The sequence below is a fragment of the Drosophila kikkawai genome, chromosome 3L, assembly GCF_030179895.1.
Source record: "Drosophila kikkawai strain 14028-0561.14 chromosome 3L, DkikHiC1v2, whole genome shotgun sequence".
Classification (NCBI taxonomy): Eukaryota; Metazoa; Arthropoda; class Insecta; order Diptera; family Drosophilidae; genus Drosophila; species Drosophila kikkawai.
In genome coordinates this window covers 5348830-5372325 of record NC_091730.1, presented here as the reverse complement: position 1 = coordinate 5372325, position 23496 = coordinate 5348830, and the positions used below count along the sequence as shown (strand labels likewise).

The window sequence follows — 23496 nt, the reverse complement described above, 5'->3', positions numbered from 1 at the left end:
GAATACAAAACCCTATACTTCAAATTCCGCCAAATAGGTTCAAGTTTAAAAACTAAAAAAACAAGAGAATGTCTTTCAGGGGTTCGGATTTGAAGCTAACTAAAATTAAATCTTAAATTAAAAATTAAAATTAAAAAACTAAAATTTTAAAAAGTAAAATGATAAAGTTACAATTACAAATTGTAACATTAAAAGTTAGTTACAAGCATAAAAAAGATCAAATACTGAGAGTGCATTAAGGATAATTTGGGTTTGGAATCTCATTTTTAGGAATCTCCCATACTTTTTAGGGACTCTCACTGCTGTGGATGCGACTGTGCTCCAGGATATCCGTGTTTTGCATGGGCTCCAGGTCAGTTTCTGAGATGATCTCGGCCAGCCATTGCTCAATCTGCACGGGATGGAAGGAGTCCTCATCCCCACTGTTGGCCTCAAGTATGATCTTTAGATTCTCAAAGTTCTTGAGGATCAGCCGCTTGCCGGGCTGTAGCTGGGGACCCAAGGACTCGCTGCTCTGCGTTATAGTTGTAGTGGAGACGGGCTCCTGTTTGGAAGGTGCCGATTCCTGGGGATTGGAGTTGGCATCGCAACTGGAATCGGCGGCAACAGCCTGAACAGGTTCCGCTGAGACCTGGTGACAGGTTCTGCGCGGCTTCTCCACCATGCTCTTCTTGATTTCGTTGAGCAGACGATTGTAAAAGTCACAGGTCACGTCGCGTATGTCTGTCTCCTCGTAGCGTTGACTCTGACCCGGAGTGGGAGTGGATTCCGAGCTGGGTTCTCGCTCAATTCGCTCCTGTTTCTTGGTGGCCACCTTCTGCTTCTTGGACTGCGAACGCGAGCTGGCGTTGCTGGAGTAATTCGAACTGGAGGCGGTGGTCGTGGGTGTGGAGTTCGAGTTGGATGGTTCGGTGGTGATGCTGGAATCGGCGGACTTGGCCAGTGGTATCTCCGCGCTCACGGCCTCTTCGTTGGCGCAGTTGATGGTCAGGCTGGCAATGTTGCGCAGATTAATGGTGCCATTGCAATTGTTAATGGTAATCTTTGGCTTGAAACGCTGCTTTCGGGTCTTCTTCTGCGGCTCCTGGACGCTGCCCTTGGACTTGGCCGAGGTTTCGCGACCCAAACTCGAGACGGCCTCAGCAATGGAAGACTCCAGTTCATCGTCCAACTCTTCCAGGTTCAATGGCGGCACATAGGTTTCCCTTTTGATCTTGGCCTTTCTTATCAGCTCCTTGGCCTCCTGCAGTGTGATATTTATGATGGACCTCTTGGCATTTTCCTCTACCAGAGTTCGGTTACGCGAAAAGTCCACAACTATGGCCTCTGGCGGGGCACCGTCCTCATCCAGGTCGTAGTAGGCAACATTCCCGTCCTGCAGGCACTTGTACATCGTCTCGTGGTCGTCGAGGGGCTCAATGTAGTCCTCATTCCGCAGGCCCGCGGTGCGGTAATCCTGCAGCGCCAGCTGCATGTCACTGTTGTCCAGCAGGAAGTGACCGTAGCTACGAATGGCGGTCAGCAGCTTCTCCTCCACGTCGTCATCGTCGTCGGCGCCTCCCTCGCCAGCGACGAACCTCACGCCACTTTGCTCCTTCTCCGGTTGGGTGCTCTCCTTCACCAGCTGCTGCTGCTTCCGGGTGTTTGCTATGACCTCCAGTTGCCGCAGCAGCAGCTTCTCTCGCATATGCAGTGCCGCCCGGATTTCATTGAACTTTTTTTGTACGATGCTTTTGACCTGCAGCGGGGGCGTGGGCGTGGAAAAGGGCGACGGCGCGGAAAACAACAATGATTAGGCGATGAATTCGCTGAGAGTATGTTCTATAAACTCACCTCATCCAGATTTTTGTCCATTTCGCGGGCTAATCAATAAATACTTTCTCTTTCTAAATGCAGCGCATTTTTTCCTTCAATTCTTGTGTATAAATTCTTTTTGTTTGATCGATCAGCTGCTCTCTGGGACAGTGTTGGGAAAATGGCGTTTTTATCGATAAAACTGGCTTGAATGGCGACTCTGTTACTCTCATGTTAACATGCACGGACGATCTGGCAACGCCGCGACCAAAAGTACCAGATCGTCCGTTGATGAGGTAATTTTACTTTGTTTTGACATTTTACTTTTACACGGACGATCTGGTACTTTTGGTCGCTCATGCACTGACGATCTGGTACTTTTGGTCGCTCATGCACTGGCGATCTGGCAACTCTGGTCGCTCGTGCCATTAGCGACCAGCGTTGCCAGATCGCCAATGCATGAGCGACCAAAAGTACCAGATCGTCCGTTGATGAGGTAATTTTACTTTGTTTTGACATTTTACAATATTTATCGTAATCGAATATGTATCGAGCCTTTTTTATTTATCATTCGATTTAATTAAAATTAAGACCGAAATTTTAAAATAATAAAAAATGTTCATATCGGAGATAAGCAAAGCTATATTTTTTTTAATATTAATTTTTTTATCGTAGTTTTGAACGTTTACTCATGCTAAATATTAATTATATGCATGCTAACTATAAATGAAAACTAAAAAATATAAAAAAAATTTAAGAATTTAAAGAAAATTAAAGTTGATTTTTTAAAATTAAATTAAATAGTATTTCATTGTCGATTTTCACGAAATAAAGAGGAAAGGTAAAGCATTTAAAAATAGTTATTTAAATTTATAGTGCGTCTAGAAAAACATACTAATTTTTAGGCATTTTGTAAAAAAACTTTTAATAATTTGGCCCTAAATCGAACCGTTTGTTGATTCGATTAAAAAATACACTTTGAATTGCGCGGCATAGTAGAGAGGTGATGGGTGGTGAGGCGGTGGGTGGTGGTGAGGTCGTATGAAGGCAGTATTCGTATTCGTAGGGTATTCGTTTCAGCGTTCAGGGTATTTCAGTTCGTTAGTTCAATTTTAGTAGCGAGTCGGAGAGGTTCTGTGCTGCGCGTTGGTTTAAAACAAAACTGTTTGTCCCGACCGATTTAATATTTTATACTTGAAATTAAAAATAAAAAAAAATACAAGAAATTATTATTTAAAACCAGCTTTTTTCTTAGATTTTTTACGTTGAAATTAGCTGTTTATTTTGAGTAATCCCGCTTTTATTAAACAATTTCAAGCCTCTCGCCGCGTGTGTTTTAAACAATAAAAGAAAATATGGAAAGCAGGCGGTAGCTGGCCATATCTTTTGCCGTTGTCAATTGTAAAAAAACAACAAATAATATATAGTAAATCGAATTATTCCGCGATTTTTGCTTCGTTCCGGGCATTTGTTTTTATATAAATTCTTTACGCCTCTGCCGACGGAAAAAGTGCGCCAATTCGCGTTGCAATAAAAACAAACATTAATGGGAAATTAACAATGCGACGAGATTTTTGGTTAAATTGAAACAAAACAAATCGAAAAGTCGCCGCTTCCACGTACACTCAGCTGTCATTGTCTTTGCGCTCTGCCGTCTCTTTCCCCCGCGTCGCGCCGCCTCAAGTGTTTGATTTTTCAGTTGTTTTTGTTGCTGTTTTTATTCGGAACTGTGCCATGTTTGTGTTTTTGTTCAATTCGCCTTCAATTTGTTACATTTGTCGCGTGGCTTTTCGAAAAGAACGAGGGAAAAAGGCGAAATGCTCCAGTGTTTAAATAACAATCGACAGTCAGCGTTTATTGTTGTTGCCTCCGACTAATTTGAGCTGTGCTAGTGTGCGAGTACGTTGGAATGTGTGTTTGTGTGTGAAGGCGCGCTGGCAGTTGTGTTTGTGTTTGTGATTGCGTGTTGTTGTTTTTGTTTCCCTCTCGCAGGCAAAGAAATATTCGAAAAAAATATGTGCATTTCTCAGAGAATTTGACTTTGTTTCTCGTTTGTGCAGGAGCGAGCGAGACAGAGCGAGACACCGCACGGAAAAAGAAGCAACAAACAGAACAAGAAACACACATGCAGAGCAACAAAAGAAACAGGCAAATAAAGAGAGCAAGAGAGCGCGACGGTGACGCCAAAAATTTAAAAAAATCCATAAAGCCTACTGCTGGCTACACTCTATGTTTGCCATTTGCTTTGAATTAAAGTTGTCAACTATATTTAATTGGATCGAACGTGCTGTGTTTTCTATTCCCTACGGATTGTTTCACTTTGCTGTGTTTGCCTTTTACGGCTTTGCTTGAGTGTGAGTGCGTCTGTCGAGACTGTCTTTGCAAATTGTCTTTGCATCGGCGGGTCGTTGATTTTTTGTTATTTTCATTTCATTGAATATTCCACCAATGTGTGTGTGTGTGTGTTTGCGGCTACATGTGCTTGCGATTGTGATTTGTTTAAAGAAGAAATACAGTTAGACTTTTCGCTTTCTGGACAAGCCTTTTGTTGTTGTTGTTAGTGTCTCTAGCTTTCCGGTTTGTCCTCCTTCTTTCTCTCTTTTTATCCGTCTTTCCCTCTGCCCTTTAGTTTTCGTTTCCATCTTGTTATCATCGAGAAACTGGTTTTTCCTTAGCCTCAGTTTTGTTTTTGTCTGTGTTTTTTACCTAGTCTCTCTGGCTTTTAAATACGAAATTACCTCATTTTACACCTCGAACTCGGGCTCCAGCTCGGTGCTTTTTATTTAGGCAGTGCGACTAACTCACGCACGCAGGCCCATTAAATTAAATCATTTTTATTCCGCCTTGTATTAGTAGGTCGTTGAGATGTTATTAAACTTTTTGTGGAGTTCAAATGCTAAGGTTGTTTACTGAAAATTCAGGTCTTAAAAAACTCACATAAAGTAAACCAAACAAATTTGAAATTTGAGAAGTACATAAAAATATATGAATATTTAAATACTCTTTGCAATAAATATAATTTATAAAAAATTGTATTTAATAAAGTGATCAAATTCCTTGCCATTTCAGCTTTGAAATACCCAAATCCAAACTGTTTTTATATTAATGAAGTGAACCAAACCAATATAATCCGTGAAACTTATTCTTATAAACTACAAAAAACCCGGGTCGTTCTTTTATAAACCAAAAAAATTAACTTAAAATCTACAAAGAAAAAATCTATAAAAATATCTAAAAACAAACCTATATTTTAATGCGTGTAATTGACAAACCTGCAAGTATTTAATCATCATCGAAGGCGAATGTCGAAAAGTGTTCCGAGGTCAATGTTTCTCTGTTTCAACTGCTGGCAACAACTCATCGCTTAAATTAAATACACAATCTGCAGCCGAGGTGAGTTTTATTCAGTTAAACTTATGTATTTGCCATTGTCGTGTAACATTCCCCTGACCCTGGCCCCGCTTTTTGGAGTACTATTTCGAAATACCGCCGCCCACTTGTATTTGCCCCATTGAGGGCTACGTACGGGTATTCATAGACGAGACCCAGTTAGTAACTCTCATTGTGTGAATTTGTTTACTTGCGATATTGCCGATAATGTGCGATGAGTAAGTTCAATACAAGTGGGCTACGATGTACACGAAAGCCCATCGATAATGCGGTTAAAAATTAACAGATATCAGTATTATCGTTGGCAAATAAATATTCCACGAACAAGGGAACTATTTACTGGGTAAATATCTATTTGCAAGGGGAATTTATGTAACTAATTGGTTATCTCGGTTTAATAGTTGTAAGCTTTTAAAAAAGTATATACAGAAAATGGTTGGATTATAAAGATTTATTTTAAAGATGTGTACAAATCTGGATTCTCTATTATTTTGTGACTATATTGTAAGCCTTTTAATGAAATTCCAATCTAAACAACATTGTTCTTGATCTTGTGATTCATTTCTACTCAAATAAAACTGTAGTCATTACTATTTTATCATGTTGTTAGACAACTTTTAATGCATATATTTATTCTTGTCTAATAACTGTGAGATAGTCGGCATACAATTATTTCCGCAAAACGTTAATTTAATATTTATATGTATTTTTCTACCAACTTTCTTGTTTTAAGCTCAAAAAAGCAATTAAAAAAAAAGAATGCTCAACAATCTTTTTGTTAAATTCTTTAAAACCCCAAAAATTCCATTGCATAAAATTACAATTTCCATTGAGTTCTTTGTTGCAAAGAGATAATTAATGTGTATTAACGGCTTTTGGCACTTGATGTGGGAAAGCGAAAAGGTATTGCTTTTGTTCGCCGATTTTAATAAGTTAATTTCACACGCGTTATAGAGTTCCCATTGATGATTTCAGACTGAAATGGTATTGAGTGGCAGTTATTAAATCTACTGTAATTACGAATTTTAATGCAATTAATCCGAGTTCCGAAACGATTGTAATCGAGAACGAGCTTTAACAATTGCAAATCCAATTGTAGGAGGAGAATTCAGAGCTCCTCAGTTCAGTGGATGTATAAATTCATTACTCGGCTTTAATTAGTTTCAATTTGCACAACGCCATCAAGAGATACCATCCATCGAAGGGGTCAAGGGGGGTAAATAGAATTTTCCTCTTGTCAGTCGTTTTTCCGAAAATTATTTTGCCGTTTTGCACAATCAAATTGAATGAACAATGTGCAATATTTTGATTCACACACAGTAGTTTTTGGCAAAAATAAATTAGAAATATGCATGGCCGGTTGGTCAGAGTTTAATTGTAAATAACTACTGGTCAAACATAAGGAAAACAAATTTTGTATTTATATGCATTTAATTGTAAGCTACTAGCTTTTACCAGTGAAATATTTTGCAATAACTTTTGGTGTGCACTTGTGCTCTCTGGTCTCTGATATTTAATCCGCATTGCAAAGTGGCTTTCGAAATGTTTGCCAATTGCAGCAGACTTTTGACTTGTGAATTTTTATTACTGACCCCCGTGACACTCCAATTTCCTCCTCAATTTTCCCCTGGAGAGCCAAACAATTTGCATAACAAAAGCCGCTTAGCTTGTCGAGTGCTGGCGGCGTCGGTATATTTTTGTATTCATGATTGATGGGTCACATACATATATAGCATATATAGCATACAGCATATAGCATACAGCATATAGCATACAGGATATACCATATAGCATTATTATTATGGGTTGCAGAGATACGCACAGAAGCCGCCGCAAGTGCTGTACTTTTATCTGTTGCAATTAAACTTAATCACTTGTTCACAATTAGCCTGGCAGCTGCGATAATTTTGTGTGTTCGTGTGTTTATGGCCATTAGGCGGACATAAAAATCCTGTTACCCCTCGAATGGAGCTGCCCAGAACATAAAAATCAAATCAAATTACATTACTAATGCGCCGCGTTGCCCTCAGACACACACATGCATTTGCATTTATTTCGCCAATTTATTCTAGGGGCTGCAACAACCCCTAAAAAAAAGCACCATATATAACTCTCGATTTGGACCCGGCCTAAGCTGATTTTATTTTGGGTTGGCTTTTAGCGCTACCTTCGCGTGCGTGAATGAAACGCTGGCCGACCCACTTAAAAACCAAGCTGGTGACTCATGGAAAAGCTCGCAGCGTTGTCCCTTTTTATTTTTTTGGGGTGTCCCGAGGACAACGGCTGTCCTGGTCGTTTTGTTGGTTTTTTTTACGGCTTGAATCATGCATTTTTTACCATTCTCTGGCTTTTTTATTGGCTGAATTCTGTTTTTTTTTTCTTTTGTATTTTTTGAATGCGTTTAGCTGGGCGTGGATTTGTTTTTATTAGCGGGTCTTGGACGGGCGGTTTGTAAACAGCTTTAGCACAGATCATAATACCATATTCAAACGGTTTTACTGCACCAAGGGGACACTTACTTGACATGCATATTATTTGTAAGGTCTCGGGGTTGAGTTATCTCGCTTTTAGGGGTAATTGTTTAAGATGCCATGTTGGGCTCTTAAAGTGTGTTAAATTGTGTGGACCTTGAATTAATAATAAACTTGATAACTCAATGCTTAAGGGTAATTAGTCTTGAAGGGTTTTAGAAATTAATATTAAGCTTAGATACTAAGGTTCTATTCAAAAATCGTACTTAAACAACCTTTTAAGCAAGTAGAACATATTTTAAAAAGCTATTAAACTTATGTAACTTATAAACAACAAATCCCAAATATCTCTGAGCTTATTTAATTAATCTGCTTTCACAATATGTGGCCTAAACGTAAGCCTTAATAGAAACCCCGTATGGATGCCTTGCCAATTTACTGAAATCCCAAAAATTTCGCTGCTAAAAAAAACCTAGAAGAATTTGCAATTTTTTGTGTGCAGTCAATACTAATGCGCCATGATTTATTAAAAAATCGGCCACTCCACTGCACATATGGAGGAATAACCAAGGGAATGGACAGGACGATGCGGAGAACCCACTCTCCATGGCAGGAGCACTCGACTATTCATCTAGAGAGCAGACGGTCGGACAAGTAATCTCCTTAAAATGCAATTTGTTTTGTTGCAATCAACGATTTTTGATGATGACGATGACGAGGACGAGGACTAGTCAGGAGCAGACGGGGCAGTCAGCAGGCAGCGGAGAGCTGTGGGTCAGAAGCCGACGATGGTGATCGAATGCGAGTTGGGTAACAATTTGCAGCGTGGCCAAATAAATTGGTTGTTATTCGACTCCCTGCTGCTGCTCCTGCACTCCTCTCTCTCTCTAAAAAATGATGGAAATGAAAGCAAAATTCTGGGGATGCCTTTGGTTTTTTACGTGAATCTCCCTCCCCTCGAAAATCCAACCCAATTTTTGGCCCAAAACGGTTGGCTGCCACGCTGATGCATGGCCCTGGCAATGCGATTCGAGCGTTGCGACAGCCCCAAACTGCCCAACTGACGGATGGATGGATGGATGGTCAGATGGTTGGTTGGAGTACCTGAATGACCGGCCAATGGAATGAATGAATCACTAGCCACTAGCCCCTGGCCCTTTGCGTGCTTAAAAATACAAAAGGCATTACCCAGGCAGTCTAGAATTTTTCACATTTTCAGGCATACTATGTATACACCTGTGTGGGAAGCTTATATGGCCTGATCTGGCAACTTGCATTTAATCTGGAAACACGTCATGGAAATGGTGATTATAAAAATATACACAATATTTATTGACTTAATTTGTCAGGGTTTTTTAATTTGCTTTATTGAGAGGTTTTTAGCTTGATAACAGAGTAGAGTAAGACGTCATTTAAAAGCAGGGTTATTGATTTTTTTTTAATATTCTATATAAAAATTATGTACGTGAAATTAATAGCTTTTAGGTTTTTTATATTTTTAATATTAATAATTCAGCTATATTTAATTTATTAACCAGTTTTCGCCATTAAAAATACAACTCTTTATGGTGAAATTCATTCAGTTTATATTATATCATATTATCTTTAAGTACATATCGAAAAAATTCCACGATACTTTATGATTAAAGATAAAAAAACGTCTTAAACTGACGCTGCTTAGCGGAAGTATTTTCAAACTCACAAAGAATGTGTTTATCAAATTAATTAAGATGGCACTTCATTAAAGTGAAATACCTTTAAAAGTAAGTATATATTGACTAAAATAATTGAAATGTTTACACAATGAGACAGGCACACACACACACGCACACCTTTGTGTGTCGCACGTTTTGGCGTAGATTCACACCCAAGTAAAACGAGTAACGAGGGTCACTTGGCCGGGTTTTGATTTACACTCTTTCCTACTACTTTATTGCGTGTTTTTCCAGGCACAGATTTGTTTGGTGTTCCCTTTTGTTTGTTTGCTTAAACCCTGTTCCATTTTCATCGTAGTTTTTCCCGCCCTGAACTATTTTATTTGCCTGCACGTATCAGAAGCGTGTTTCAATTTGCACAAAAATTCACATGTCGATTGCTGCTCCATCCATCCGTCTATCTGAGATTGATTTCTAGCATGGGTATTTGTCTCTCGGTCTTTCCATCTGTCTATCCTATCCATCCTAACCATCCGACGGTGTGTGTCCGCCCAGGCAGGAAAGACAGTTTGTGGGGCTGGCAACACCGCGTATACGCAATGTGCACTTGCCTTTTTTACATATTTCTGCATACGCCATGTGCGCGCATTGCATTTAATACAGGGGAACTTGTGAAAAAGGGAATATTATTTGGTATTTGGTTTTAATTTGTTGAAAAATAGGTTTAAGTATTATTTAAATATTATTTAAAATTATTAAAACCAGTTTTAAAGGAGAATTTTAACTATAAAAGAGCGCAAGATCATACAAAGAAGTTTTCTAAGCTTAAAAAACTTTAATTTTAACTTTCTTATTAACATATTTCAGCTACTGAAACATTTTTCTGATTTATTTATTGATTTTTTAAACAAATATTTTTATAAACTTTTAATTTTAAAACCTTTTTTCGACTAAATATATTTCGTTTTAAAAAGTTTTGACTGTATTTCAAGCATTGTTGGTCTAACATTTTTTTTTTCTACCAGCAGCTGTCTCTCTCCTGAAGTGACTCCTGCCTCGCTCAATGAGATGTGCATTTATTTCAAGTCCTTGACAAATGGCAATTGATTAACTCGTTTTCCACTAACAAAACTCTCTCGAGAATGTCGTCATCTGTCGCCCAGGTACATACGTGCCTCGTTCACCGTCAGATGGTCTGATAGCAGAGCCACAGAGGCCCGGGTGTATCAACACCCTTATCAGCAGTGCTTATAATCACACCCACAATATATATATACTTGGAACTGGGTACCATATCAGACATTGCCTGAGATGACCCTGCGCCCCTCGGCCACCCTCTTGGTAATCGGTGCTTGTGTGTGTGTATTTTTTTTCGCTGTTATTTCAACAATTTGCTGATTAGATTTCCATTTCCCCACCTCGCTTACCGCTCTCATGGCCCCCAGAGAAAGTTGATTTTGTTCGCCGAGAGTTTCTTAATTGAAATAATTTAGTGCAATTTTTCTTTTTTACTTTTTTTTCGCTTAAAGCTTGCCTATTTTACCTACGGCCTTTTGTGGGGGGTTTTCTTCTTTGTTTTTCTTTTGCTTTTGCCATACTCTTGGGTCGTTTATCTTGTTTACCTTACCGAACGAACCCACAGTATATAACAAAATGAGTGGAATGTGCGGTAAGGAAAATACACGACAACGCTGTGACGTAGATGTAAGGAAAAGCTGCCGCAGTCATCGGTAACTAATCAGTGCCAGAATTAAGTTGACAAAATGCCATGACCAGGCACAAAGCAGACTGCGATAAACCGCTTTTATGTGGCAGTTAGTCACCATACCACAGACCCCACTGAGGATGTCATTTCCAAGACCTATTTTCGGGGCATTCAACACTTGGAAAATGTTAATCAAGAATATTTTGATTAATGGAAAAACAGCTTAACCTATGTTTAAGTCAAAGAGATAAATTATAATAAATCTGCCCAAGTATATAATTATTTAATGTTTAATCAGGAGAAAAATTATAAATGGGCTTCAGATTAGCTTCTAATTTATGTTAATTACCTAATTTCTTTTTTATATTTCAATAACTATTAATTGTTTCATCGTACAACTCATAATTGTGCTTTTAATTTACGCAAATTTATCCAAGATTACACGGACAAAGTGTTGTGTGAATAATTCATGGTGCTTTTTAATTGACCACAGATTATAATATACCAATTTGTGGGAGCTTATGCAAATGGTCAGCAAATATCAGCGAGTGAAATTTTAATAAATTTATAATGTTTTCATAAATCTAAATAAATAGTTGGGATTGCAGGCTGTGAATATTTCACAGCTTGCTTATGCTAATATCCTAGTGCTCCTTGTGCTCCTGGGCCTTTGCCATAAATCTGAACTGAATCTAATCTCGGAACCCTCACTTGAGCACTCAGGTCATGGCATATGATTAAATATCTATTAGCTGCCATCAAATGGAACGTATGTTCAGCTCAAATTATGCAGCAATTGCCATACCTAACTTGAGCCTGGAGTCAGATCCATCTACTACTTCGCCTCTCTCCTGGCATCTAATCATTCATGTGCCAAACGACATGAGCGATTACGTCGACACATGGGCGGTGGAGGAGTGGGTTTCAGGATGGGTGCTTTTTTGGTCCAATGATAAGCAAGACAAATGTGCTGGCTGAAATCTATAAAAGCTATGTATTCCACAAAAGCTGTGTGTTTTCTATGCCATTCTGGCATGCACATCATAAAGCATACGTTTTTGGAACGAGAAAAGGCTGCTAAGTCAGCAACAGACATACACACAGCCCACACTGCGTATACGCAATATTTCGGCAGCTTTTGTGGATGCCGCATGCAGCACACACACACACAGAGAATAAACTATATACATAATACCATCGATGGGGGAGCTTATATTAATTGGAATAAGAAACGTGAGCCAATTTAGATATAGACCACAAATTAAGCTATTATTTAGGGAAATCTTATACGGGCTTGTAGTTAGTTATGTCAGCATTTTACTTAATTTCTATAGAAATTATAAATTTATAAATATTTAAAAATTTATATTTAAGCTGTATGAATATTTTTATTTCCTTTTAAAGAAATCATAAATTTAATAATCATTTTTTTCATGGTGGAAAAATACATTCCCATGTTTTTTAATATCTGACAAATTGTTAACAAAGCTTTCAGCCATAATCAAACTGTCATCTTGTTAAAAAAAATAATAATAAATAATACCAAGCACAAGTTTGCTGTTATGTTATTATATATTTTTTTTTCCTGTGGAAAAGAAGAAAAGCCAATGTTGAAACTGAAAGCCAAAGCCAAAGATTGGTTGTCTTGCTGCCTTGGTTTATTAAATTTATGTTATGACATTTTCTAATGCATATTTTGCCGGTGCTCTGTGTGTGTGCGTGCTTGAAATATTTTCTTTTGGCCCTGTATCGAGCGGGATTTTCCACCGCCCCACTGGCTGTTCCCCTAATGTCCTGACATACTTGTGTCGCAGGCGAAGGAAAAGGTGTGGCGGCCGGAACATCACCTGAACGGAACTCTGATGTTACTTGAAAGTTGGCCCAACTATTTTTCTAGTGTTGTGATTTTCCCTTGTCACAGCAACAGAGAAAGAGAAAGAGAGAGATGAGAGAAGGTGCCACTAGCTGAGCAACTTTTGTGCTATGCCAACCATTTTCCTCTATTTTCCCCAAGTTTTTCTTTTTTTTTTTCACTTTTGGCCTGACAAACATTTTCATTCCAGGCGAAAGCAGCTGGAATGCATTTGGCCTGCAGTCCTCGTCGCTGCTGGGCTGGTATTTTTCCTCTTAGTTTTCCCCAGCACCTTTAAATTAAAGTTAGTTTCGCCTTCAAGGCAAATATTGGCGCCCTTCGATTGAGTCATCGCAAGTCAAACATTTTAGATCTCTGGGTTCGTTTAGCTTGGAATCAGTTTCGATTCTTTGCGATTCGCTTCGATTTCAATTTGCCAGGGCGCAAATTGTCCATGGCCAGTTGACAGTTGACTGAGGCGTTTGTCAATCTGCGCCCTCCAGAGGCTCACAGTCCCCGTACCCGTCCTCGTCTTCGTCTCTCTCTCTTGTAGAGGTTTTTCCCTTCGACCATGATTTTCCCTGCCCTCGGGGGCAGACACGCACACTCACTCACTCATAGCCATCGCACACGCACACTGACACTGAGCGCTGGCCATTATGTGTGCATTTTCCATAGTCCGCCTTTGTTTGGACGATGCGTCTTTATGCTTTCTATATACCGCAGATAGCTAAGGATATTATGGGGTATACAAGACAAGGAGATTAAATGTATATATTCCTCATATTTTTAGTAGGAAAAAACATTAAAATACATTAAAAACTAATTTAAAACCTTTTATAAACCATTCCAGTTTATACCAGAAACACCTACATTTTTCGTTGATGAAAAACATTCTCGAATTGGTTTGTTTGAAAGTGAAATTGAATTTGATTGATGGGCAAGCAATTGAAGTTTCATTTTATCAAATTGTTTGCCATTTGTGGAAAGTGGAAATTTATTGAAATATTTAAAGAGAAACAAACAGATTTTACGGGGAATTAAAAGGTGAAATTTATTATTATTAAATTCTATTAAATTCCTGTTGTTTTTTATTAAAGAATGTATTAAAATATTTAAAAAGAAGCAAGCTGGTTTTAAGGGGAATATAAAGGTTTGTTTAAATTTTTATCTAAATATTTGTAAAAGGAATATAACTATTTTTTATATATTATATCATTATTCTTCCCTTAACCCTAAGGTACCTTCTAGTCTCAACTTTCCTTTTCCCTCTTAGTTACCTCTTCTCATTTTCTTTTGTTCGCCATCGTTGACCACATTTAGTCGTTTTGTGTGTGTGTGCCTGTGGCTGAGGATCACATCCTGCCGCCATCGTTGCCGAGAGTTCATAAGTTCCCTGCCCCGCCTTCTCAACTTGGCATACGCCCCTTTTCCCTTCCTATACCCACCTCCTGGCCATATTTTTTCCGTTGGCAGCTCCTCCTCTTCATCTCATCCGCAGACTGCGGGCCATTGTTCACTAATTTTGTCACGTTTGCAGCTTTTGTTAGCAGTACTTTGCCATCTTTCACTTACTTTTCTATACGTCTCCGCCTGCCATTGGGCCTGATGGGGGGTTGAGGGGTTGGGGTTTGACCTTCCCCCCGAATTATCCTTCCCCCCCTTTTGGTTACCCTCTGGCAGAAACCTTTGGCTTTTCGGCTTGTTTGTTTGATGGAATCTTTCTGGGCGATTTGAGGCTATTGCAGCAACTGCCTTTTTGCTTTATAGTTGTAAGTTTCAGCTTTCCCTTTTTTCGGTTGTTTTGCTGTGGTTTATTTTCTTCATACACAGAGGTAAATTAGTGTGTATAATTCTTGAAAACATTTACTGGAAAGTTTCGGGTTAATCGGATGAGTAGTTAAGGAGTTATGTGGCTTTTAGTGAAGGTGATAAAGTCCTAAGAGTTTTCCTGTTCAAGTTGGGAAGTTAGTTTAGTAAGTTGACAAATTAAAAGCAAAGTTGGTTTTATAAACAAAAATAGTTTTCTATATATAAAACTGTTTAAATTTGATAAAACATTGAAGTAAACTCTTAAAGAATATTTCATAAAGAAGGTTTTTAATTTCTAACTAAGTTATTTAGGTTTAAAAATATATTTGTTATTATATTTTTTATAATTGAGCTTTTAAAATATATTTAAACCTTTTAAAATTCTTTCTCTTCTTTCAAGTATATTATTTTTTCAAGTGTCTGAAAGTCCATGAAACTCCTATTGACTGATTTGCTTTTGCTCCATCAGTTGTAATTTGCTTGCTTTAACTGCGGTGAATGTTTCCAGGTTCCTGGACCTGGTCCTGCCCACAAATGATATGCAAACATCCTGGGTGAGCCACATGCCACCTGCTGGGGTTTCAAATGCTGCAAAAAAAAGTTTATCTTTGCCAGGAGGAGGTCAGCACGTGACGTGCCAGCCCCGCTAAGCATGCTGCACATTTTTGTCAGAGGCTCTAGCTTCCACCTTGCTGGCTTTTTTTCTGGATTTTCTTTTTTAATGCTGATGCCATGTCCTGGAAAATACATACTTTTAAGCGCATGTTTTGAATATTCGCGAAATATTTGGCCAAGGGAGCTGAGGTGAGGTTGAAGGGGAGGGGTCCTCTTCCGGGGCAAATCTACGCAGCTTATCTACATGCTCCCGCACGATGGCCCAGGCCATCATCATAGCTATAAGTATTTTTGCACAATTTTCCGCTGCCATCCACATCTTTTTCGTTTTTTTTTTTTTTTTTTTTTTGGAACTTTCCTCCGGTTTCTCTCAGCTTTTTGGCGCTGTCGCCGCGATGCCTTTACATCTTTTTAATGTTGAAAAGCTTTACTCACTTCCGCTGCCTGGCGGAGCCAGGAAACGGAAGTTTAACTTTTGTTAAAATTTTTAGTGATTCCGTGAGGCGCAGACATTTGGCTGGTTCTTCTCTTCTCCTTTTTTTTTTATTATTATTTTTTATTCCCTGTCATCATGCCGCTCCAAATTGCTACATAAGTGTGTCAAATAAATATCCTTTTTTTTATGGAAGTTTCATTGGTTTTTTTTAAGGGTTTGTTGTGCTGTTTAATGGACTATATTCCTTTGTTTCTCTAACAAAAGGTTTCGGTTATTGTTTTTAACTTGTTTTGCATTTTTTTGCGAACTTAATTGCTTATAAACGGTATTTTATATGTTGATAAAGTCATTGGGGTAAATATTTGTTTTGATTTTTTTTAAGGTTTTTAATTTATGGAAAAAATATGCATGCTTTTGTAGGAATTTCTTTTATTTATTGAATATTTTTATGGGTATTTAACGAGGGAATTCCATTTAGTTCGTTTAGTCTTTTGATTGATTTAGTTTTTAATATTAAAATAAACGATTTCTTAAGGGATATTTTTGATAAATTTATTTTTATTAAATAAATTATTTATGTTTAACTTATTTTATCTCAAACCTACTTTTAAACTACACTTTTTAATCAAAGAATTCTCGATAAAACTTTGCACAAAATATCAGAAAATTAAATATATTTTCCATGCTTTCCATGGTCTTTCCATAGACTTTATAGGATTTTATCACCTCTTTTTCCCTCTCTGCCTAACTAACAATATACCTTCTGTTTCTGTAAAGCTCTTTATCAAAACTTTATGAAAAAAAAAAGAAGGAAGCACTCCTAGACGAGTATAAAATAAAATATCTGTGTTATTGTGTGGCGAGTTCGAACTGCTGTTGGATATTTCCTACGGGGCTTCCTTCTCCCTCAGAGCTCCGGTTGACCCGCCCATTCAGGGGAGAACAGTTTTAAGCTCCGGACTTAAGTAGTTTTCAGCACATTCTGGAAATCGTCTCTTGCTCCCTCCTCCGGTGGTACTAGCTGCCACTGATTTGGCCGGCACTGACCTGCTTATAAGTTTCTCCGACGTGGCAAACGAGGCAACGCCCGTTTCCCCATAGAATTTCCACACGGCAAAAGTTGCCTTTTCCGTTGTTGCAAAAGTTGCAAAAGTCGGCAAACAGCCAAACTAACAAACTGAGGGCTCGTTATTATTATTATATCTGGGCTCGTTCGATGCGTGTGTGCCTCCTCCAGGTTCTCCAGATTCCCGGAGGAGAAGCGACGGGTGGAAACCTTTTAGCCTTTAAACAAAAGTAGCTGCGGATTTGGCCCGAACTCTACCGATGATTGCGTGCAGCATGGTCATGGCTTTTAGCGTTGCATGTTGCAGGAGTGCAGGAGGAGTCACGCCCCCATTACAGATAGGAATGTGTGTGTGTGGGATGTGCACACACACACATTTGGCCATCGGAAATGCATTTTCAGTGGCCGTCAAGAAAGCAAGAGAAAGCCATTTCGCTTTATTTTACGAGCATTTATTGCGCCCCCACGACGTAACCGTTTTATTTCCCTCTAGCCGTTTCAATTTTCGCGAAGTTAAGTGTAATCACAGCGGATGTGGCTCTGCATATTCCTACGTGAATACTTTTCTTTGCAAAAATAAAATATATATATTTTAAGGGAATGTGGAATCTTGCTGTCAAGGAAAAAATGCTTCTGCTGTTTGGTCTTGAATCAATATTAGTTTTAGTTTGTAAAAGGAATTTGCTTTGCTAAAAGGTAACTGTTATGGTTTTATTTTATTTTTTAAGTTAAATGTTTAATAAGGAAATATACATATTAAAATTCGTAAACTCTTCAAAAAATGTATAAAATAGGTACTTTCCTCTTTCAAAACCCCCTTTTATATCCTTTGAAACTAGAATTTGTACATTTTCTAATATCATTGATAAAAATGTAGCCATACCCCGTAATGTCAACATATTAATTTTTATATATTTTGGCTGACCTACAACCACTTAAAATCACTTGACTTTTATGCTCACTTTCGAATATTGCTTCAGCAGAGAACCAGCAGAAACCAGCGAATAACCAGAAGCCGAGGCAGCTTTGCGCCATCACAATCTTTAGCCCCCGGCGATGACATCACGACATCGCTACGCAGTAAAAGCATTATGGCAAATTGTTTTAAGCTGTGCGAAAATGCCATCAAAATCAGTTGACTATGCAAAGCAGAAGCAGGAAAACGGGCGGGGGTTGTGAAAATCGGACATTGTGGGTGGAAAATGGGGGCAGACAAAGCAGAATCCTGCAGAAGGAGCAACCTCACAGGACATTGCATTTTATGGCATATGCTGCATGTCAGCCATTGTTGTGGTCGTTTTGCAAAGGGGCAAACGTTTTCTTCGTCTCCTGCTTTTCCGCTTTTCCTTTTGGTTGTAACTTAACCGAGAGTCTCCAAGGAGCCGCAGCCAGTGGTCAGCTAGAGACTCTGGGTTGGTCCCTGGTCTCCCACAAAAGCAACAGCTTAGGGAGCATCTGTTCCCTTGGATTTGTAAACATATATAGTGCTATTATATATAGGAAGGGGTAGGGGGTAGGTAGGGGGTCTCGGGAAATTGTTTGGCTGTGCAACACAACTAATTTGATTGTCATGCTGCTGGACTGTACGTAAAGGGTAAAGGATAAGGCATAACTGAGCAGAGAGCATGACAAATGGCATATTTTTATGCTGAATGAGGGTATTATTTCCTTTAGTTCTTAAGGGTATTTATGGTTGGAATAAATAATTAAATAAATAGGATTAAGAGGGTTTTAATTGGAGAAATACTGTGCCAAGTCATAGGGGTTTTCAGAGATTACGAAAAGGGTGTAAGGATGTATTAAAATAATTTTTAAAGATTTTTTTTTTTTAATTTTTGAGATATATTGAAAGAAATTTATATTAAAACAAGTAAAGAAATATTAAAAGAAATTTATAAATATATATTTAAAGAAATATTTAAATAAATTTATAAAGAAACATTTAAATAAAATGTATAAATAAATATTTAAAAAAATTAATAACTTTACCTTTTAAATTTGTAATTACTTCCATCCAAGTTTCCCCTTTAAATTTTCGAAATACCTTTTAGACCCCGTAGAATGATTTCATTTCAAATATTTAATCATATTCATGAGTCAACCTCCGCCCATCTCCCCTTCTCTCTCTTTATATCTTTGTGCCATACAATAAAGTCGGAAATTATAACCTCATTTGTTATTAAAATCTTGCTCTACTCAAATTCTTTTTTTTATCTAATTTCCGTTATCAGAGTTGCCTCCCCCTTTTGCCGCCTTTTCGCTCACCTGTCACCGTGAATAAGTGACTACCCTGCGAATTCAATTTAAATTGCACAAATTCTGCGCATCAACTGGAGAGCCGTTGGCTGAGGCCCCTCGAGATGCGGGGGGACTTCCCCTCTGAGGTCTACGCGGCCCGCACTTGTTCACGCGATCCGCTGTTATTTTTTTTTTTTCTTTCTCTCTCTTTATTTTCACATTGTTTGTGGCCCTTGGAGCCTCGAGTTTTTCCAAAGCCACCACCATCTCCTGCCACCTGCGTGTGAAATCGCACGGCTGCTGACACTTTTCCCTTGCCTTTACCTTCGTTTACCTTCGCCGTATGCATAATTTAATGCAAATAATGCACTTGTTTCGTTTCGTTTCATTTCACTTCACATGTTGCCTTAAACGCTCTCTCTCCGGAGATGCAGAAAAAAGGGGGGCGTGGCAGGGGGTATATATAGTATATATTCCAGTGACGGACTGACAACGACATCGCGGGCAAAGTGCACAACTTCATTTCGCATTAATGCCGAGTCGCTTTAACTGAATTTGTCGGATTCGCTGTGGCAGGCTGTCTGCATATTTATGCAAAGGAGAAAAAAAAACGAGAACAAAACTGTGGCACTGAGCTTGCAAATAAAGAAATATTATATTATACGAAAAACACCTTAAATAAATGGAGGCGGAAGGAGGTTGCTTTTAAATATTTATAGCAGCTTCTGGGAAAAGTTTAAGAGTTTTCATGTTTTGGAACAAGGGCAAGTTTTGGTTTCTTGATTAAAATTTTATTTGATCAATTTAGGAATGTTTTTTACAGCTTTTTAATATTTTTTTAATATTTTTCATTGCTTAAATTAGTGTTATTTTGAGCCCAATACAATATCTAACTTAAAATAAATGTTAGGGTCCCTCCTCTGATAGATCATTATTCTTGATCCATTATTCCATTAATTTTAATTCGGAATGCAATTCTGTGCTGTTTTTAATAGGTCAATAAATCTGCATACTAATTTAAAAAAACCAAATCTATTGCAAATTGTTTAAAAAAATGTTAAAATTTCTTTTCTTTCCCAAATGGTTTAAAAAACTCGAAAATAATATAACTTAAATAAAAACTAGACGCTTTTTATAGTATTTTATTTCAGATAAATGATTATTTATACAAAAAAAATTAATATTTTTCTACAATTTAAACTCCAATTTACCATAAAGTATTAACTATTGGTGTCTTACATGTGTTCCACACATATTAAAAAAAACATTATTCATATTAAACAAAGGCTGTTTAAGTAATCAGTAAATATTTGTAGTGCCAGCTCATAAATAAGGTACTTAATCAATAAACATACAAGTATAAACTGCATATATAAAATACAAAAATGCAGTTTGTGATGATAAATAACTCAAAGTAAAAATAAAGCTGCAAGTGGCACAAATCCAGGCTATACAAATATGGATTACATTTTATGACTAAGCCAAATGTTTCTCAATCATCAAAATTTCAAAGTGAAAAGCAGCTTGCAGAGTAATCTCAAAACTTTTTTTTAGGGAGAGAGAGAGAAAATGCTGTCGTAACATTTAAAGTAGGAAACTGTTGGCTCCCTATTTTCATATAATTTTATGCATGCACTTGCATTTATTTAGCATATTTTTCTTGGGTGGCCTTGCATTTTCAGTTAAGTTCTGAAGGAAAGGCGACGCCGTAAACTTAATTTCCGCCTGGCGTTGCTCCGTTTTTAATTCCTTTCGTTTGCCTCGGCATTTTCCGCTTTTCGCGGTAGGGCTTCGTGTGGATGTTTGGTGCTTTTTGCTGCTGTTGCTGCTTCTCCTCCTGCTTGTTTTGTGTTTGTGCTGTGTGTTTGCTGGCATAGTCTTAACAACTTGTGGCTCTCGCCTCGCCAACGTTTTCCGCACGCGGCAACGCGTCTCATTTCAATTTAATTTCCCTCTCGAAATGCTCTCACGTAGCAAGGAGGAGAAGGAGGACGGGGTGTCAGACGTTTTTGCCATTTGCTATGCCATTTGCCATTTGCGGTTACACTTTCAACTAAAGGCAGCTAAGGGGCAAAGTGGGGTCTTCTCAGAGGCAATTTCCACCATCATCATCTGTCGGCTCCTTGGGGTTCCGTTGCGCTTTTTCCTGTAAGCGTGGGGGAAATTACTTCTAGACGGCTAATTGTTAGACTGTTTTGTTCAACTCTCTTCAAGGCTCTGGCTTGGGAAATTAGGTTATGAATTCCCCGAGTGCCTGTGCCTTCATTCGAGTGTCTTGTTTTCTTGTTTACGTCTTTTAGGCTTTTTTTTTTGAGTATTTTGTTGTTGCATTAATTTATGGCCATGGTCCACCCGGGCGTATGCGTAATTTTCACAGTTTAACAGAGAATTCTGAATAATTGACTTTGGCATTCATTATCAGTGGAAGCATCACAGGTTGTGCTGTTGGCTGCTCACCATCACCATCATCATTATCATTATTAGCGCCATCACTCATACGCCAGGTGGGCCAGCAATTAAAATCCTTTTGAACGAGTAAATCAGGCGGAATGGCTAGGTAAGGGGGACACAACGACGAGTTAATTAAACCGCAATATTTGCATATTTCTTTCATTACTCCTACGGCATGGCAAGGACACAGCTGGCGATGAGTAGTCACCTCACCACAGCCCACCTACCACCTCCCACCCAAATAGCAAACAGTCACGGTTGTTTAACTCACATGGTGGGGTGCCAGTGTGTGTTTGCGCGCAAAGTTTATTGCTCAATTTCCCCAAAAACTTTTGCCAACCTGCTTTCGGTTTGGAAGGAAGGAAGGATAAGGCAAGGAGCAGAGGCTGCAGCGAAACCACTACTACTAACCCCACGCACATCGAGTTAACATGCAAATTTCGGATACTTTTGCCAAAACTTGATTTCGCAGGCCTAGGATAGTGCTCTGGTTATATAGATATATGTGTATGTAGAGCCCAAAGGCAGATAAGCCCGCGACACACTGTTTGAACAGTTGCTTCCTTGTGTCAATGACTTTTACGTGATTTTTATTAACGCAACTTTGAGACCAATAAAGGAGTTACTTAGGGCCAACAGGGGGGCTCTTAACAAAAACAGGGGAATTAGTGGTTTTAAAAGTTGTGATTTCATGTGGGGTTTTCTGTTAGAAAAATATTTATTTTTACTTAAAAGGTACCTTTAATAATTATAGTTATATTATAATGATTAATATATTAGTTACTACATTTTTTTTATTGAAAATTAGATATTATAAATTTTTTATTAAAATCGTATATAATTTTATGGTAATTTCTTTGTATACTTAAACAAGTTTTATTGAAATTCTTCATATGACACACATATTTCCCTAATTATTATAAGTTTTTAGGAAATGTATTAGTCATAATTTAGGCTAATTTATTTTTTTATTTGTACATCAATCTCCTTAAAATTTCCTACAAATTTCTTGGTCTCAAAACTTTTTACATTTTCCTATTGTAAATAAATTTCCTTAACCAAATTTATTTTCTACCAAGTTTTCTACCAAGTTTAAGCAAAAATTATATAGATAAGAATGTAAATCTGATATTGTTATTTATCTAGGACCTTAAGAAACGCAGCCATGGGGAGGACTACGATAATAATTTATAACTTTAACCTTGGCCAGCAAATTGCCAGTGCTGCAGCTTTTCGGCTTTTCCGTTGGCCACCTTGCGAGTCCTCGCCAATTTTCTGGCGCGCTGCAGTGTCCACTGTGATTTACAGCCATGCCTGCCTGCAATGACCTGCGCCGCCCGCCCATTATCCCATGACACCCCATGGCCCCTCCTGCTACTGCTGCTGCTCATTTTCCCATTTCCACATTTCCTCCGGACTCGGGACTTGCCCTCTCCAAGCTTCCGGGCTGGGCAAACGTGCGCAAAAAGTTTCCGATTCTGACCGCCGACCGCAACAAGGACATTTATGTTTTGCTGCAGGCCAATGTTATTCTTCCTGCTCGTGTTTCTGTTTTTGTTGCTTGTTGTTGCTTCGGCTATTGTTTTGCTTGTTGTTTCTGTTTTTGTTTTTGTTTTGGTTTTCACAGCCCACAATTTCCACAAGAGCATAATGCGCCGCTCTGTTTCAAGAATTCTCGTATTTACCTTGAGCAAAATAAGCCTCTGGGGCTAACCAGGGGTGGACGGGGTGGTAGAGTGAGGCCTGTGTGTCCTGGTCTTGATCCTGCCTAGCGTTTTGTGTTTGCAAATATTTCGTTATTTAATTTTGTGTGGGTAATACCAAGTTCTGTGTCGAAAATGTTGTTGCATTTCCCAGCCGGGATTTCCTTAGTTGATGGTAAAGAACCTATATTTTATACGAATTAATTAAGTTCAGGAATGTGTTGGGGGGATACATTTTATTACAAGGAAAGCATAGAAACAACTTAGGGCAAGTTAATTAGCAAACATGTGTAGGTATTTAAAGGTTT

The 23496-nt window shown here is 38.3% G+C and overlaps 2 protein-coding genes across 5 annotated transcripts in view; one reads left to right on the top strand and one right to left on the bottom strand.

The window, feature by feature from the left end:
- Nucleotides 1-124: 124 nt before the first annotated feature.
- LOC108073986 (uncharacterized) lies at nt 125-2001 on the bottom strand. The gene is made up of 2 exons (XM_017165838.3): nt 1834-2001; nt 125-1738 (listed from the first exon to the last, which is right to left on the bottom strand). The coding sequence occupies exons 1-2, from the start codon at nt 1852-1854 to the stop codon at nt 287-289; spliced, it is 1473 nt and encodes a 490-aa protein (XP_017021327.1). The 5' UTR covers nt 1855-2001; the 3' UTR covers nt 125-286.
- A 903-nt stretch (nt 2002-2904) lies between these two features.
- app (Palmitoyltransferase app) overlaps nt 2905-23496 on the top strand; it is a 62216-nt gene continuing 41624 nt past the window's right edge. For 3 of the 4 annotated variants that reach the window (XM_017165767.3, XM_070284942.1, XM_070284939.1), the window contains exons 1-2: nt 2905-2958; nt 4864-5187. The gene's annotated coding sequence lies outside the window, so the exon portion shown is untranslated. The remainder of the gene's footprint in view (nt 2959-4863; nt 5188-23496) is intronic. The other variant, XM_041777347.2, reaches the window with a different exon arrangement.